Genomic DNA, 19,477 nt, shown 5'->3' with positions numbered 1-19,477 from the left:
TACCTGGATACAAAGAATGGACAGATTGTATTTATGACAAATTCTAGCCATACTGAAGTCATCTAGTGGGCTAAAGTGTAGCATGATAGAAAAATATAGGACACTTACATGTTTTATATGTTCAAAGGGCTTTACATACATTAATTTAACAATCCTCACACAACATCCCTTGAAGCGAGGTGAATGATTATCATTCCTATTTTACAGATGGGAAACTGAGGAAGAGAAGTGAAGTGACTTCAGTAAAGCCACACACCAGCAGTCAGTGGCAGAGCCAGGACTGAAATTTTCAGGGTTTGATTCCCATTACTCCAGCACACATTGCCATTGGAGCGAATTGAGCAGTGGTGGGTCAGTGTTTCTGTATTTGCAACTCTTATCTACCCAACTATGTCCTTTCTTTGCAATTCTATATTCAGTTCCAATTACAGCTGCAGCTTTGAATTAATGTGTCATTACTGGCCATGATATATTTTATTAGAGCAACACAAAAGCCTTGCTCTTTTAGTAAGCCATTTACTAAACATCGTGCTTGTGTAAAGCAATATATGTATTTCTAGGGTTTAGTTGCTGGGGAAGACCACCTGAATCTAATTGCAGGATCAAGGCTTTAATCTATTATTATTTTATTTGTACTACAGTAGTGCCTAGAAATGTTAGCCATTGATCAGGACCCCATTGTGCTAGCTGCTGTACAGACACAGGGCAAAAAGGCAGTCCCTGCCCCAAAGAGCTTAAAATCTAAGTAAAGCAATATATGTAAACTTGTACAGATGAGATTAATCAATTTATTTGAGCATAAGCTTTCGTGAGCTACAGCTCATTTCATTGGATGCATACTGTGGAAAGTACAGAAGATCTTTTTATACACACAAACCATGAAAAAATGGGTGTTTACCACTACAAAAGGTTTTCTTTCCCCCCACACCCCACTCTCCTGCTGGTAATAGCTTATCTAAAGTGATCACTCTCCTTACAATGTGTATGATAATCAAGTTGGGCCATTTCCAGCACAAATACAGGTTTTCTCCCCCCCCCCCCCCCCACACAAACCCACTCTCCTGTTGGTAATAGCTTGTAAACACCCATTCTTTCATGGTTTGTGTGTATAAAAAGATCTTCTGTGTTTTTCACAGTATGCATCCGATGAAGTGAGCTGTAGCTCACGAAAGCTTATGCTCAGATAAATTGGTTAGTCTCTAAGGTGCCACAAGTACTCCTTTTCTTTTTGCGAATACAGACTAACACGGCTGTTACTCTGAAACAGATGAGATTGTATCCCTTTCCACCCACCCGACCACCTTACATTACTTGGTGTCTGAGGTCCCAGTCCTGCAGTGAGCACCACATGGGCAGGCCTACTGACCTGAGCCTTCAAAACTTATACATAAGGTTAAGATTTTATTACGGTTATTTTTAGTAAAAGTCACAGACAAGCTGCAGGCAATAAAAAAAAATTCATGGAAGCCTGGACCTATCCGTGACTTTTACTAAAAAGAACGGAGGGCTGTGGGGGTGGGGGGAAGGAATGACACCTGAATCCCCAGGGTGGGGACTGACAGCCCCACCACCATGGGGGGCACAGCCCCAGCTCCAGATCCTGCCAAAGTTGCAGGGCAGGGGCACACAGCCACGACTCCAGCCCCAGCCATAGCCACAGAAGGGAAGGCAGGGAGCGCACAGTCCTGACTCTGGCCCTGACTAAAGCTATGGGGGGGAAAGAGGACACAGAGCCCCTGCCAGCCCCCGCTGAAGCTGCGGGTCAGGAGCGCACAGCCCCGGTTCTTGCTGCTGCTGCGAGGGGGGCTCACACAGCCCCGGCTCTGGACAAAGCTGCGAGTTGGGGATGCACAGCCGCAGCTCTGCTCCCACTGCTGACAGCTGAAGCCAAAGTCACAGAGGTCCAGTAAAGTCACGGAATCCCTGACCTCTGTGACAAAGTCGTACCCTTACTTATTACTCTCTGGGGGAATTCTGTGCCAACAAATTAAAAATTCTGCAGAATTCTGCATATTTTATTTATCATAATAATGCAATATAATCACACCAGGGTCACGTATTTTGTTAATTTATTGTCCTGCATTTTTTAAAAATGGGTAAGTAAAATAGATCCTGAGCTGTAATCTAACCCCCTTGTGCCTCTCTGGCACAGGAAAAAAGCGAGAAAACACATAGATCTTCCCAGATGAGGATTCCCTGTCACTTACAATAAGGCTCCTTTACACCACTCTGGCAATGTAAAGGAGCCTTCAAACTTTTACACATTTTTAGGCTCCTGGGGGAATTGACTAAGAATGGGAACAATTCACTGACAATGGGAACATTAGCAGCCTGCCTGCTTAGTTGTTACATTTCTGTTCTGCCTCAGCGACAGAGACTTCCTCACACAGCCCTACCCCTCCAAGCTGGGGACGCCCCAATAGCATGTGAGAGAGACAGAGTGAGTATCTCTCGCTGGTTCGCACACAGGCATGTGCCCAGCCCTGCCCCTTTAAGGTCTCTCCACAGACGCATGCACACCCAGCCTTCCCCCCTCCCTGCCCCCGCCCCGTGGTGATCTGCATCTGCCAGCTGCTCCAGGGAAGGGGTGCATGTTCCACACACATTTCTTTGCTCCCCCATTTTTCTGCAAGGTAGCAAAGAATTCTGTGGATGGTGGGAGCACAGAATACCCCCAGGAGTAATTTATGCACATATTTAACTGTGTGCACCATGAGTAGTCCCACTGAATCAATGGGACTGCACACAATGCAGAGAGTTAATCATGACTGTACATCTTTGCAGCATCCAGAACTTAAATTGTAAGCTCTCTGGGGCAAGGACTTTGTCTTCCTATGGGTTTGTACAGCACCTAGAACAATGGGGCCTGACTGTAACTGGAGTTTCAGAGCACTACTGCCATATAGGTGCTAAATAATCACAACTGGTAACACACATGCAATGTTTAATTTGAACACTTGCAACATCTCAGATGAAGATCTGTAGTCTGTTTATGTCTGCATACATGCAGAAGTTTTGAACTTCTAACTTCTGCAACACACTGTATCCATTTTAAATATTCAAACTTAATGATGTGTGTCAGTAGATAATTTGTATTTATACAAAGCAGTTTCCCAGGCTACCAACATTTTATGTTTGATAATATAAGTAATAAAGTCCATATTGTCTTGTTCCAGCTTGAAACCTGAGAGCACACTATTATTATTACTCCGTATATCATAATTATTTTTATGATATGTAATTCACCTAGGATTAATTTTGTTTAAAGTATACTCTTGACCTATAGATGAACTCTTGTGCTAGTATGTTCATTATTTTTACATTTGAAAAACAAATCGTCAAGCTCACCTTTTTGCAGACGAAGTCACCAGGTAAATACACAATGGATTTCAGTCTCAGCAGCATGTCGTAAATCATTTGAGTATCACACCCCTGTTAAAAATAATTAGAATTTTGCTACACTTGTGCAGTACTTGAAATGATTACCAGGAGGTTTATACTGGGAAGCAAGAGATAGCAATATAGGAGTGTGTTAAGCTAATGCTTCAGGTACTGAGTGTGGATTTAAAGCATCAAAAAGGCCAATTTCTGGAGGGTAGAGAGAATGTCGGTGGAACTATTTGGGTACCTTTAAGGCCCTTATCATGGTATTATCTGAGTGCCTCAACCTCTATCTTCTCTTGTGTTTTGAAAGAATAGTCTTTCTAACTGTGAGATGTCTGTGTATTGTGACAGGGTTGGGCCAGATGGCTATAGGAGAGTAATAGAAGGCAGATATATTAGCCCCAGGCTAGGTAGGTCCCTTTTCCCTGGGTAAGGTAACAGGGAAGGTTCCAGAACAATCAGTAACCTTCTGGAGACTATTAAGACAGGCTGATTAGAACACCTGCAGCCAATCAAGAAGCTGCTAGACTCAATTAAGGCAGGCTAATCAGGGCACCTGGGTTTTTAAAAGGAGCTCACTTCAGTTTGTGGTGTGCGTGTGAGGAGCTGGGAGCAAGAGGCACTAGGAGCTGAGAGTGAGAACGCGGACTGTTGGAGGACTGAGGTGTACAAGCATTATCAGACACCAGGAGGAAGGTCCTATGGTGAGGATAAAGAAGGTGTTGGGAGGAGGCCATGGGGAAGTAGCCCAAGGAGTTGTAGCTGTCGCACAGCTGTTCCAGGAGGCACTCTAGACAGCTGCATTCCACAGGGCCCTGGGCTGGAACCCAGAGTAGAGGGTGGGCCTGGGTTCCCCCCAAATCTTCCCAACTCCTAGTCAGACTCAGGAGGAGTCGACCTGGACTGTGGGTTCAGAAAAACGGCCAACCTGAGGGCTGCCGTGAAACTCCAAGGCGAGCAAATCTGCCAATAAGCACAAGACCCACCAAGGTAGAGTAGGAACTTTGTCACAGTATGTATGTGACTCTTGTGCTGGTCTAATTAAATGTGTTCAATACTATGTTTAAAGCTGTGGGCCCGAGTCTCTGGTGCATAATTGCTCAGGTGGTTTAAAAAGGTAATCTGGCCACAAATTCACAGAAGCAAATTCCACAGTCAGGCTGTGCACTCTGCTCCAACCTAGCATAAGGGGCAAGTTAGAGTTCCACTACTCTATGCCAATTCTCCACTGTGTTTGGTCCATTAAGGACCTACCTCAGGGGTGCAGCTGCCTGGCAGCAGCTCTAAGTGGTGTCAGGGCTGGCCTGGAGAATCGTGGTGCTGTAATTAGCTGCTGGACACCTCTCCCATCTCATGCACCAAGGAAAGCACAGGGGCAGGAGAGAATCTAGCCCTCTGTGTATTGCATGGTCATGGCTTCTGGGACAAAAACATTTTACAGAAAGGCATGTTATGTGTCATCTTGATGAGGCTGCCACAAAGCAAGACTATCAACTTATTTATATTACTCCTAGGGAATTCAGTGCCAAAAATTTAAAAATTCTGCGCACAATATTTTCAAATTCAGAAAAATTCTGCATATTTGGTTTGTCAAAATAACACAATATAATCACACCAGTTTCAATTACTTTTGGTCATATATCAAAATACCTGTCAGCAAGTATGTCTGTAATAATACAGACAACAAAAAAGATTCAGAAATGTTTTTTTGACAAATAGATTCCTTAGTAGGCATATTGATACAGAACTCTGAGTAATAATTAATTTAAACCACAATACAAAACCATATTTCCCATGCACCCCAGAAGCAGTGCAAATGTTATTTTTCCTGCTACAACCTCATCCTTCTGCCCCCTTGGCTTACTTATACCCCCAAACTGACATGCAAATTACATCACCATTTGCCACCTCTGAATCTGGCCCATAATGTCAATGTAACTGCAATAAAATAACAACAGAGTATCACTCAAACGTTTTTGGCTTCTGCTTTGGATGAAGAGACAGGCACTTGGCTCAATCCAACCATGAGCTTCCATTCACTTGGCAACCTCTTGACCTTATTTTGACTTTAATATAACTAATGAAAAGATGGTCCTAAATACTGCAACATGTGCAAAACTAGATTTTATAGCTCACAAGAACAACATGTTGCTCCTTTCTCCTTTAAAACTACTTGCTTTGAATAAGTCAACTTTATTGACAATGGCAAAGTTCACATCAATTGCAATGGCTAACTGCATTTTGGCTGGCATCTGCTCCAGTAATTCTGATTCATCTGCAAGAGAGAAAAAAAAAAGACCCCAAAATTCCTAATTACAAAGTGGAAATGCAAAGGAAGAAGGAAAAGGAGCAGCAGCAAGGGAATTTTAAAAAAATCAAAATGTACAGAAGAATAGCCTAACTGAGTTAAATCTAACATACATGAGATCTAACAGAGGAATATTCTTTCAGACTAACAAATTGTGCAATATATTAAACCAATTCTTCAGAACTCTAACTAGAACATATTACAGATGGATAAACATGTGAAAACCCCTTGATTATTTTTAGACTCCAGATATTTTATATATAGAAAAGAAAATTCCAAAACTGTAGCTATTGTATTACAACAGGTGTTCATCCTGGGTGTAACCTAATTTCCAAATATTCAGGGTAGTCTTGGAACTGCATATGAAGACTACGATAAATGAAGACTTGCTGTGCTGCTAGAAGTTCAGGTTAGTGATCCGTCTTTAGACACTACACTTTTACTGCATGAAAGTACAATATGTAATTGTACAAAACAATTAGGAAACACTTAAATCCACTGACTCCAGTACAGGTTTTTCTCTAAATAATAAGTGTGTTTCTGAAGGCCCTACAAAACAGCACATTGGGTTGGCTTTTTTTGATGCTAGTTAACTGGTGTGTGTCTCTCTCACCCACCCCTAGACCATTCAGAAGAGATCAAATGAGATCCATGTATTCTTTGGATCTAAACAGAACATTTCTGCTGTGAGTCAGTGTATGAGCAGATATGGTATAGTTTGAGAGTCATCTTACCCAGCATTCCTTGAGAGTCCCATGTGTATTCGTACCAGCTTCGAACACGATTCTGAACTACTTTTGGAATTGTATAGGTGTTCATGTAAGAGACGGTGTTATCCATGCTGGCACGGTAGTAATTCTGTCCTGCTGTCGCTGCTCCAATTACATCCCGCATCTGCAAATATCAGTTATTACTACAAACACATTTCAGCGGTAACAGTCTCAGTTTTTAAGTGAGCAGTCATTTTCCAAACACAAACACTTTGCTTTGTTAATATATGTTAGTGGTAATGAATGGATTTAAACTAAGTTGCATTAAATAGTTGTTTTCACCTGTTTTTTATTTTAGAGGGACATTGGCAACTTGTTAGTCTCTAAGGTGCCACAAGTACTCCTTTTCTTTATGTTAGAAGTATTTTCTTTATGTTAGAAGTAGTTTCACATACCATAGCTACCCCTGAATGCCCCTGCCAGTGTTTGTGATTTTTATATTTTTCTATTTTAAACATACTTTTCTGTCTCAAGTTTCAGAGTTAGAGTGAAAAATACAGTCTAATGCATAAATTAAACAAAGTGTAAATCTTCCAGTTATAGGAAACCTGTGCTATTTGTAGGTAAAATATTTTCAGATGGAAGCATGATTTCTAATTTGAAGGTGTTCCTTTAAAATTCAATAATTAAGCCCCACTTTGTTTGGCATGCAATGGCAAATCAGAACTCAAGTTAAAAATGTGTTAACACCAGTTGATGCCATTAGACATAAGAGTCTGTCAGTCATAAGAGTCTGTCAGTGTTTCCCGAGTTAAATATTTTTTGATCAGGCATAAAATCAACTTTATGCTAACATCGATCTTGAAGGTCTTAGCACAAGAGCACAGTTTAACATTTCTACAAAAAAAAGTCACATCACTTTTTAAAAATTTAAATGTGTTAATGTTTGAAAAACCCTATTCTCTAGGTACAGTTACATTTTTGACAGAATGTTCAAATATCATTGTGATGACCAATTACTAATATGATTGTGGGCTAAATTCTGCTGTCACGCTGGTTGAGGTCTGGAGGAACTCTACTTAGCTCAATAGTAATTACTCTGGATTTGCACCAATGTAACAAAGAAGAACTTTTCAAGTAACTTTAAACCTCTTTGAAAACACAGACGTTATCCACTGACTGGATATCCATGTATCTTTTCGCTTATCTATATTTAGGCCTTGATCTTTTAATTGACTCTGCACTGGTGGAGTGGTCCATTTGCACAGAGTCAATTGCAGGAGTCAGTTGCAGGACTTTAATAAGGGACCTAGATTAGATGAAAAAAATATTAGACTTGCAAACTAGATACCCAAAGATTTGGCTGTTTATCCAGAATTTCTTCAAGTTCATCTAATCATCAGGCTAGATTTCTTATATGAAGAGGTGCACTGCTGATATTTCCAGTGTTTGCTGGATGCATTGCAAATACTGCAGGCATAGTCTATTTCATGATGTTTTAGTATTTCTTTTTCCACTCCTTGTGTTACCAGGAAGTTAGAGGTTTACACCCTGTTATTTACTTCTTTTACTTGATTTGCTGAACTTTTTCAAATCTTGTGGTCAATAGAAATACAATTAAATGCAACAGTTCTGGTGTTTGCCTTTTCATTTGAACTCCCTATCATACAGGGATTTCTGCAGGAGTCCAGTAGGACTCACTGCCACATGTAGGAACTGTAACTTGTTCTTCTGCAGCCAGGAAAGTTCTTTTCAAACCTTTGGATCTGAAATGTAACTCCAATAGATTGGAAAAAAACTTTTGTTGCTGCCTATTACTTTGGAAATTTTGCAGCTTTTTTTTTCAAAACTGGATGCCGATGAATTGAAAATAAGAACACTGATTTAATCTTAACCACAGGTTAACATGTGCCAAATCTGCAGCTGTAACATATGGCAGACAGTAAATCCCCCGTTTCACGAAGTTCTTAGGACTTCAACGGGTAGTGATCAACGGCTTCTCAATGGGTAGTGATTAACAGCTCAATGTCTAGTTGGCAACCGGTATTAAGTGGAATACCCCAGGGGTCTGTCCTGGGACTGGTTTTGTTCACCATCTTCCTTAATGATCTGGATGATGGGATGGATTGCACTCTCAGGAAGTTTGTGGATGACACTATGCTGCGGGGGAGAGGTAGATATGCTGGAGGGTAGGGATAGGGTCCAGAGTGACCCAGACAAATTGAAGGATTGGGCTAAAACAAATCTGATGAGGTTCAACAAGGACAAGTGCAGAGTCCTGCACTTAGGACAGAAGAATCCCATGCACTGCTACAGGCTGGGGACCAACTGGCTGAGCGGCATTCTGAAGAAAAGGACCTGGGGATTACAGTGGACTAGAAGCTGGATATGAGTCAACAGTGTGCCCTTGTTGCCAAGAAGGCTAACGGCATATTGGGCTGCATTAGTAGGAGCATTGCCAGCAGATGGAGGGAAGTGATTATTCCCCTCTATTCAGCACTGGTGAGGCCACATCTGGAGGATTGCATTCAGTTTTGGGCCCCGCACTACAGAAAGGGGATGTGGACAAATTGGACAGAGTCCAGAGGAGGGCAACGAAAATTATTAGGGGCTGGGGCATATGACTTACGAGGAGAGGCTGAGCGAACTGGGCTTATTTAGTCTGCAGAAGAGAAGAGTGAGGGGGGATTTGATAGCAGCCTTCAACTATCTGAATGGGGGTTCCAAAGAGGATGGAGCTAGGCTGTTCTCAGTGGTGGCAGATGACCGAACAAGGAGCAATGGTCTCAAGTTGCAGTGTGGGAGGTTTATGTTGGATATTAGGAAAGACTATTTCACTAGGAAGGTGGTGAAGCACTGGATTGGGTTACCTGGGGAAGTAGTGGAATCTCCATCCTTAGAGGTTTTTAAGGCCCCGGCTGGGATGATTTAGTTGGGGGTGGTCCTGCTTTGAGCAGGGGGTTGGACTAGATGATCTCCTGGGATCTGTTCTAACCCTAATCTTCTATGATTCTGTGAAAGCTTTGAAAAATCAGGGGAACACTAAACCCACAGATACATCAGTATTCAGTGCAGTGTTGTACCATTCATGTTTTTAAGAATGATAACACTTAAATGCAATCAGGGCTGCTCAGAGGGCAAGGAGGATAGGGAAAGGGGCAGTTTGCCCAGGGGCCCCTATTTCAGAGGACTCCCGAACCTGACTGACATTGTGACCTGGCACATGGGGTCACAACATCCCTCATGGAAATTTGGCAGCTGGGCTAAACCTGAGAAGCGCTGCAAGCCTATCCATCAGGTTGCAATGCCAGGAGTGGGGAACTAGGCCTAGCCCCATGAGACAGGAGCTGCAAACTGTGTGCTGTGTGGTCTTGCTTTCCAATCCACCTCCCCCACTTCCCCGGGGCCTCCCCTCAGTGGTTATATTTAGGAAGGGTGGGAGCAATCAGTTCCAGATTTTGCCTTAGGCCCCCCAAACCCTCTGTGCATCCCTGATTGCAATTAACAGCAAGTGCAATTCATTAACATCTAAAGATAAATCCAAAATCTAATATTAAAATTATAGTGTAGCAGTGCTGGGTGACCCAACAAAGGTTACTCTCCCAGGCTCAGAATGGATCAAGGCATTTCAAGTAAGCCAGTTGCATAAATTCATGAGCTGTGCTGCTGTAATCTGAGCCATATGGGCAGGCCTCCCTGTAGAGTTCCACCAGACAGGTCCAACTGCAGGATTGAAGCTATGGCCTCGAAAATTGGGGTCTACTGTAACTTACGAAGGGCTCTACTTGGAACTACAACCATAGATAAATACAACTGTCAGAAAAATATATACAGTGGAGACTCAAAAGAGTCCTTGAGCTTTTTTGATCTTCTGCTTCAAAGTTTTCTGTATTACGTATATGAAAGAGGCCATAAAGAGTATGTTGTCTTTACATGGCAGTAATTTACACAACTGTAAATCTAGCGATTAATTCATTTGTTTACCTGACCAATTAAGCTGGAGAACACAAAGACACCCAGGAAAAAATTCAGTAGTTGAAAGATTATCTCAAAGAGGGTTTGCGGTTCAGCAAGGCCACCAATGGTAATTAAAGTGCGCACTGCCCAGTAGTAACACCTCAGATACCTGGGGATACACACAGCATACATTGTATTGACTTCAGTGGGACTAGTCACATATTTAAAGTTATGCATGTGCTTTGCTGTCTTGAGTCTAGGGGGCTCAGCACCTTCCAGAAACAAACCCTGTGGCGCCTTTCATCTTATAAGCTTTCTAAGGCTTCACAAATGATTGCCCAGTCCTGCAAACCTTTAATAATGGGAGCAGACCCAATAAAGCCCCAAATTAGATGCATACAGAAAATACAGCAGCTACTTACCAGTGCCCAGTAACTCTATATGACAGTTTAGGACAATAGCTCCTTGAAACTGCCAGGGAGGATTTTAGGTAGGCAGAATGCAGTTATCCTTGATGTAAATACCATGGTGATAAGGGCACAATTAAAACCTTGTGAAATAGACTGAGGTCAGGTCTACACTAGCAGCACTTTGCATGTATAACTACACTGGTAAACTATATTGGCAAAGTGCTCCTAGGGTGGATGCAGCTTATACCAGCAAAACTGCACTTCTGCTGGCCCAGTTTATTTCAGCTTTCCTCCCTCTGTGTGAAATAAGTCACATTCCGGTGTGCAATCCAGACCAGTGGGGAGCTGTGTCACCAACTGCCCTGCAACCTTGGGCCTCTCGCAAAGAGCCAGTATGCAAGTCAGACCCTGAAGGTCTGTGTATTGCTGTAGCCTTCCAGCAGCACTCCAGTCACACGCTGGCTTCCACCAGCCTCGGTTACCACTTGCAGGGTGGTCCCAACACACTCCCAGTCCTGAATTTTCCCCAAAACATATGTTCTGAACTGTCCAGCCCTCTCCTGGGCAGTTCTGATATTAAAGGCCCATTGCCCCTGTAAGGGGTCAATATTCAACAGTTTGCTTTTTCAACTGGAGTACCCAAACAGTTCAGTTTAAACACAGCACTGGATTAGTTTTGATTAAAAAATAAAACAAGTTTATATAACTACAAAGAGAGATTTTAAGTAAGTACAAGGTATTAAAGTCAGAAATGGTTAAAGGTGAACTGAAGATAAAACGGTTTCTAGTAGCTACAACTTGACTTGGTTCAAGCTAAAATCCTTACCACACGTTCTCTGCAACATTGCTGACCAAATTCTCGGGTCAGCTGTGCCACCAAATTCAAAGGGCTGGTTCCTTTGTCTTCTTAGGTGAGAGAGGGAGCGAAACAAAGAAATGGGGGAGTTTTTGCCCCTCACTTTTATAGTTCTATCTCCCTTTGAAATTCATTTTCCTGAGATTACCCCTCGATAAAGTTCCTTCCCTCTGTGAGGATGAAGACAAGGAGTCTTGTGGTAAAAGAAGTTCCGTGTTGTCATTTGCTAAAATGCAGCACAATCTGTTCCTGCCCACCTTTGTTGCCAAAGAATGGCCACTTGACCAGTAATTGCCAATCAACTTTGATGACACCTGGTTAGAGGCGTCAGCTTGTCTTTTGTCTTTGAAAAACAGTTTAGCCCTCACCAGACTTGTCTGGTAAACACATTTCAGTCATAATTTCAGTTCATGTTCAAATCGTTATATATAATGTGGCTACACACATTTCACCATGATATTATAGACCCCTGAGTTGTTAGTTCTCAAGTGCTACCTCCCAAGGTATATTTTGGACAAAGATTATTACAATAGTGTGTAGGGTGTGAATACAGGAGTGCGTTCCGTCACAACTAGCAAAAGTGCAGTTTTGCTAGTATAACTGTGTCTATGTGAGTGGCTTTTTGCCACCACAGCTATGTCAGTGATAAATTGCATCTCATCACAGCCTGGCTGACATAGCTATGTCAGCAAAAGTTTGAAGTATAGACCTGGCCTGAGATTAGAAATTAGCTAAAACACCAGTGCTAGCTCCCTCACTTTTGCCAAAAGTGCATTGGGATCTTTAAGAGTCACAGCAGAACATTAACTCTGTTTTAAATTACATTTGAAAGATGGCACTGCAAATAGCACTACATCATCCTAATACTAAAATGGGATTAATTAGTTTTTTAAACCAGTTCATCATTTTAGTGAAAGTGATAGTGTTCTTTGCTTTTATGAGCTATGGTATTTTAAAAAAGGTAATTGAGTCTTTAAAAATACTTTTCATCCTTAGTAAAATAACTAATTAATATTTATAATGGAGCATTCTGAATGTCTTGATCATCAAATTTTAGCTCCTTTTCAGATTATTAGAGTTGTTCGTTTTCCCTAACTGTACAATAAACTTCAATTTTACATATCATTGCATTTTACAGACTTTTTTTTAAAATTTATTAACATTTTATTAGATGTAGAAAGAAACTTAATAGGAAGTACAAATAACTTGAGGTCTCAATCCTGAAAATAGATGCTCCAGTGCATATCCTTTCTGTCTGCCTTGAGTCCTGAAACCCGCTGACCTGTTTGCAGGATTGGGGTCTAAATTTTAATTTACTCTTATCACATATAACCTTACATATGGGGTAATGCCATTAATACACTGTATAGATGACAGTACAGTTTGAGACCTATGAAGTGGCAGTTTTGTATAAATTCTGTGTCAGCTGAATGAAAGGCTACTTCCAACAGGCAATTCCCTGTTTTAAACCACTTTATATACCTAAAGTTTTCAGTATGCTTTTATTTGACCTTTTAGTTAAAGGTCAAAATGTGATAACCAATTGATTTTTTTGCTGATCCCTTGGGTGGTCACGTTAAGCTGGCTTCCCTATAATGAGATTTAGTAATTATCACTTTTACCACCATTATCCACTTGCAGACTTTAACAGTTAGAATTGTCATTTTTCATTAACAATTCTGACACTGAAAATGCACTGCAGATCTGCTAACACTTGACACTAATCCCGTCCCTTGTCCGTCTCCCCCAGTATTGTAGTTATAACATGGATATCTAGATTGAACCCCTATATGGTTCACAGAGTTCCACAGATCCAGCATCCTTCCAGCAAAGTCTACGTAACCCACATCGAGCGGCACTGAGACCATTCAGAGAGAGAGGAAATGAGTCTGCTCTACAGCTTTAGCGAACAGCCAGTTGGCTTCTAGCTCATGCTCTAGAGGCTCATGCACTAAGTCCAGAGGTCCCCAGTTCAGTGCCAGCAACCAGGGTCTGTCGGCATTACATCTGCACAGTTGGTAGCTCTGTTTCCCATGGGTCTGGGGTCGGATAAATGTAAACGATGAGGAAAGGTTATGTTTCCCTTTTGCAAGTATCACAGCTTTTAGGGTGAAAGGACATCCCTAGCTCGTTTGGAGCGCCGTAAGGAGTAGGTTAGTTAATGCCTAAAAAGATATCCAGTATTCACTGGACAAAACTGAGAATACTGTGCCGGTCCTGAGCTACAGCCTGAAGAACTTAAAAGTAATAAAGGAAACAGCGCTACTTCTGAACAAGTGGCCTTGGAAATTCAGAGTGGGTAAGATGTAGCATTGGCTTTTGGCGGTAGCTTCAATGACTTCAGCATGTTAGAGATTGTAACACTGGTCTGGGCTATGTCTCTGAGGATATCTGGAAAACAGATGATACAGTGTGAGCGCTATATAGATAGCAGCCTGAGGAACTTCAGGGGTTGGTCTAATACTGTGTATGTATCTACCTGAAAAGCAAGTGTATGTTTTAAAAAAACATCTGTTCATTACTGGTGATATGTTTAGTGCAGTGCATACAGTACTTCTGTGCTGTCAGTTCACACAGACACTTTTTACAGCATGGGTCACATGCTGCTCACTATCTGTCAGACACAAGTTTTATATTTTCCCCATTTATTCAATGTATTGTTTTTGCTTTAATCTGAACTTAGAGTTCAGAAACATAAGGCCACTCTGCCAAGAAGAAAAAAGAAGAAGAAATTGTAAAAACAAGGAGCCAGAAAAGATAGATTCCAAATGCTATGGTATTAGCAGCTCTGCTTCCTACTAGCTAATTATATCTTGAAATCATCACTGCTTGCTATACAGCAAACTGGATAGCTGAAAAATTAATGTTAAAACAAAGTAGAGACAAGAGTGGGATTTTCCCTTTACATAATGTAGACAGTATGTTTAACCCTCAGGCAATCAAACCATCAGATTTTTCCCTAAAATAAGGAATACAAATAAAAACATTCATAAAGAATGTAAACAAGATAGGTGTCTGATAACTCTATGCAAATGGGAATATTTCTCTTTCATAAAAAATCATTTCATAATACAACGAACTGTTCGCATGGCTTTGATTAAAATGGTCAAACTTTGATGTGTATGAAGAATAGCATAACTGAAAATGCTCTTCAAGCTTTAAGCTGGTACTTGTGCATCCATTTCATTCAAGAAGACTTACGTAGGTCTTCCATATTAGAGTCCTCCAAAAATACAACCCAGACAGAGCAAGGATAGTAAAGTGGTGGGTAAGATCTGGCCTTCTAATGTCTCCAGTCCTGAAGCTTCTTTCCCTTAAATTGCTTATTGTCTGTTGACCAATAGCTTGCTGATCTCAGCCACTAAACAGGTGTGATATATACATTTAAATAAAAAGGGAAAAAGCAGAAAGCCCATGAAGGTCAAGTTCTCAGACTGAAGGACAAAGCTGAACTAGCTAGAAGACATAAGAGTTGCAGTAATGCAACAGGACTATCCTACTACAAGCAGCTCTCAGGGCAACACCCACAAAGAAGGAAAAAAACCTGGTCACATTTGACTTAATAGGCTGAAAAATCTAAGCTGTGTGCCAAACAACACTCTAACTAATCTGATTGCAAATGCTAACATAGACCATACACAAACTGTTGTTCCATGACACAAATCTTTGCTCCTTGTCATGGTTTAGCCTAGACTGAGCCCAAGGCTGAACCACAACCAGGAACAAAAGTTTGCGTCCTGGAACAAATAGTTGTGGAGAATTGACACTCACATTTACAGTCACATTAGCCATTAAATAGAGTTAGCTCTCTGTTATCTCATGATAGAACATGACAACTCTCCTACGCCAACTTGTCCATCCAAGCCTACTGAGAAGATTGGGACTGCCACAGTCAGACAGACCATTCAAAATTCATGCAGCTACGTTAATTAAGGATGTGACATAATTTAGTTGCAGACATTAGAGCAAACTGCACCTTCAATTGTAATATTTGCTCAATTAATCCAAGGGCCAGGAACTGAGCTCTTCAGGGCAGGGAATGTGTTGGTTTTTATAGTGCGTGGCATGATGGGGCCCTCATCCTGATCAGAATCATCACGCACTATTTCAATACCAATGACAATTTTGAATAAAAAATACATTTTGAGACTTGCAGTCTGTTTGTGGATAATTTTCAAATAAAAGAAAAGGTGAAATACGCTGAATGCATTTATTGTCAGTTATTCATTCTGTTGTACTTAGGCGAGGTTACTGGAGACCCATGCAACATGCCAGCATGTTGGGTTAGAGATTGTACATAAGGCACTTCACTTGGCAAATGTCATAGGTTCAAATGGCTCCATATTCTCATGTCAGGAAAGCTCAGACGTAATCTATCTATGTTCTTATGCTATGCTCATCACCACAGTTTTTGATTTGATTACCGGTTGTGGGGCTGGGTTCTGGACACTACTGTGAGGGTTACGGGGGGAAAATTTTGATTGACACCTAGTCAGTGGCAGTGAGCAAGGACTTTGACTGAAAGCCTCAACCCCGAAGATTTTGATGTGTTTGGGGGGAGGTTAATGGAGACACTGCAAAGTCTTAACACAAATTGGAGAGACAGGCAGCTGGCTGGGACTTGAAAAGAGAGCTCTTTGGATTGTTTTGCCAGTGGTCTGAAGGTGGCGTGGTCCTACATGTGTGAGCTTTAAGTTGACATTTGCTTTTATTGTTTAAGATGCCTGTTCAGAAACGTACATGTCAGTTAACTAGACTAAGAAAACTCTTGTCCCTGTCTACTTGTTTCTTTCCCAACAAAGAAATAACCAACTTCATGAGTGCCGACTTTATTTGATCACTTAGAAGCTTGCCCATAAGCGACAATATTTTATGTACATACCAGGAAGTGCATATAAAACATTCAGGCCATTAAATTAGTGCTAACTCATTTGCTTTGGGTCAGCGTAATGTGAGACCACTAAAAATTGTGCTGTGTCCAGTATTAGTTGAAATGCTGACTGGTGTCTTTTTAACGAACTACGAAACCTTGTTTGGCTTATCTTGACTGTGAGCGAGAGCTCCATTTTAATCAGTCTGTTATCACTCTGTAGGTCTGAGACCACTGAAATATTTTCTTTCCTAAAATGCTGGCAAGTCTGATTGGTACATGAAAGGAAATGTATGCATTACTAGGCTCAGAGCCTAATAACACATGCTGTGAGGCTGGCTGTTTTTCTAATTATTTTTCTAGGTTGCTCTTAGTTTCTGCTTTCTAAGGAGGCAAATGTTCCAAGAACTGTCTGATATGTTTAAATTCACAGTAAATCTGCAATAATAACTGATGTTCACACAATGCCTCTGATCAAAAGAGCCCTAAATATTCAACGATCAGCTAACATCACAGGCCTGATCCTGTAAGTTGCCGATTGCTTGTCAGCCCCTTGCAAGAGGCATTCACCCATTTTCAGGATACCTATTTGCAGGTAACCCTCAGCACTTTGCAAGACTGGGTTATATATGGACCCCTAAGTGCTACTGTAATATAAGTGTGAGATAATAATAAGAATCATTTAATTCAGCACCAAAGTGCATCCACTTATGGGCTGACTTTGAAGTTTGTATAGCAATATTATATAATTTTATAAACAAAGTGAAGAAAATCATATCCCCAGGGGAAATTGTAGGTAAGCAAAATGCAATTACCTAATAGGAATTAGGCCAGGCTAGTTGGCCTAAATTACCCCTACTCTTTGCCAAAAATGACACAGCATTTTTAATGACGGGAGATCAGGACCTTAGCTTTACATGTCCTCCATTAGCACGGTATCCTCTAACATCGGAGCACTGCTTCAGTATTGACTTAGGCCTAGATCCATAAAGGGACTTAAGATTTAGATACCACTGTATTCCCAAAATCCCTGCTCAGCTGCCGCCTAACCATTTTGATGCCTAATTTCTCATTGCAAAAGTCCCCTAGGTGCCTATGTTTCTGCCTCTGGGCATGAGCACTGCTGCCTCGGGCACAAGCCCATAGACCTTTATCATGCCTAAGCTCAAGCACGGATCCTCAAACCAGGTTGTAACAGGGTGGCTTGCCCTATGGACTGGAAAACCTGAAAGGAATCAGCTGACTTCTGTATAAAAGGAGTCAGATTTAAGTGCTGAGAGGACCAGCTGGAGAAAGGCTGGATGGAAAAGGCTGCAGGGAGCAAGAAGGCACCTATAGGTCCTGGAGTCAGCAGGGAGGCCTGGGAGATACCCTGAGTAACTGGGGATGAGACTGGGAGCCCCAGAAGGGAGGAAAGAGCCAGGTGGGCACTGGCAAAACTGCTATGTGGGTAGAGGGCTGTGATCTAGCTGTGCATCACAGGGCCCTGGGCTGGAACCCAGAGTTGAGCGTGAGGCTGAGTTCCCCCACTGGCCCCATGGAGGGAGTTACAAGTCCTTCAGAAGGGTAGTTGGGCTCAGCAAGGGCCTGCAGACATAACTGAGGACTCTCTGAAGTAGAGCACCAGAGAGGGCAGAAACTTTGTTCTGTTTCTGTTAAGGACATTTTGAACAATTGGGACCTGGAAGGGGTAGACTAAAGATGGTGACCCAACCAGAGGACCGAGTTACCTGACAGAGAAACCACGACAGTGCTGCAGCAACTGCTGAGAGAGTGAGAGAGCTGTGGCACCGTGCCTGCGCTCGAGGGGGCTCGTAGTGGTGAGTAGAGTAGCAGTGAATTACACTGGTGAAGACAGATGTTGCCCCCACCTCCCCCTGCAGGGCCTGATCCACACTTAGCTCCACACCAAATACCTGGGGAAGGAGGGCACAGTGGCTTCCCTTATAATTTTTAGCCAGGGGTTAGGGAACTCACCTGGGAAGTGGGAGCCCCCCAGTTCAATCCTTTGCCTGATGAGAAGGGATTTGAACAGGGGTTTCCCACCTCTCCTCCTCCTCCTCCCAGCAGCAGCCGCTTGGTCTGGAGTTAGGCATGTGTTGCCTCTGTTCTTGCAAGAAACAGCTTAGCCATCTGACTCCAGGAAAGACTTCAGCTATGGATCCCAAGCAGAGATAGGCACCTTCCTCCAGCCTAGACTTGGGCAACTAACTCTGAGAGGGTGGTGGGGCTTAGAACCCACCCCTCTCCTTGTCATCTGGTATTGGCTCACTTAGGCAGCTCCCTACCTAGTGTGCTGGCTTTTATAGATCCCATTCTCGGGTGACTCTCTCCCCCCTTGCATTGCATAGGGAGCCTAGGTGCCGAACCCAGTGTTTGTGGCTTCCATTGGGTGGCTAGTTGCCTAGAAGTTAGGTGTTGAAATGTTCAGTGCAGTGCAGTGCAATGCTTTTGAATCAGCTATATTTGAAAAATACACTTTGGTGCACTCCAAGCACAGATGAAATAAATTGCTGATTACATCTGATTCCTTCTTTATAAGTACAATACGACACGGAAATAGCGGTAAGATGATATGTTGGTGTTGTAAAAGGTCATCTTCAGAGGAGAGGGAGGGTGGGTTGTGGAATATACACCTGCACCTACACTTTGAAGAAGAACAGTTACAATACAGATAAGTAACCCTCTTTTCTTCTTCGAGTGGATGCAGATGTGCATTCTGCTCAGGTGACTCACAAGCAGTACTCTCAGGTGGTGGGAGTCAGAGTCCAATTAAACAATGACTGCAGAACTGCCTTCCCAAAGTTTGCATCCAACCCAGATGCCATGGTATATGCAAAATGTTCGGCAAAAGTATGTATGGAAGACCATGTAGCAGCCCTACAGATGACCAATATTGAAACATCACTAAGGCTATGTCTACACTACCACGGTAAATCAACTTACGCCACGCAACTCCAGCTATGTGAATAACGTAGCTGG

General features: G+C 42.2%; 1 protein-coding gene across 1 annotated transcript in view; it reads right to left on the bottom strand.

Moving 5' to 3' along the window:
• Positions 1-19,477, bottom strand: part of CNGB3 (cyclic nucleotide gated channel subunit beta 3) — a 118,353-nt gene that overhangs the window by 20,840 nt on the left and 78,036 nt on the right. Inside the window, exons 11-14 of the mRNA XM_043539389.1 lie at positions 10,387-10,528; positions 6,427-6,586; positions 5,562-5,659; positions 3,349-3,432 (exon numbers count right to left, since the gene is read on the bottom strand). Coding sequence (XP_043395324.1) covers positions 3,349-3,432; positions 5,562-5,659; positions 6,427-6,586; positions 10,387-10,528 — 484 coding nt within the window. The remainder of the gene's footprint in view (positions 1-3,348; positions 3,433-5,561; positions 5,660-6,426; positions 6,587-10,386; positions 10,529-19,477) is intronic.

The sequence above is a fragment of the Chelonia mydas genome, chromosome 2 (genome assembly GCF_015237465.2).
Source record: "Chelonia mydas isolate rCheMyd1 chromosome 2, rCheMyd1.pri.v2, whole genome shotgun sequence".
In the NCBI taxonomy this organism is placed as follows: domain Eukaryota; kingdom Metazoa; phylum Chordata; order Testudines; family Cheloniidae; genus Chelonia; species Chelonia mydas.
This window is presented reverse-complemented; position numbering and strand designations above follow the sequence as displayed.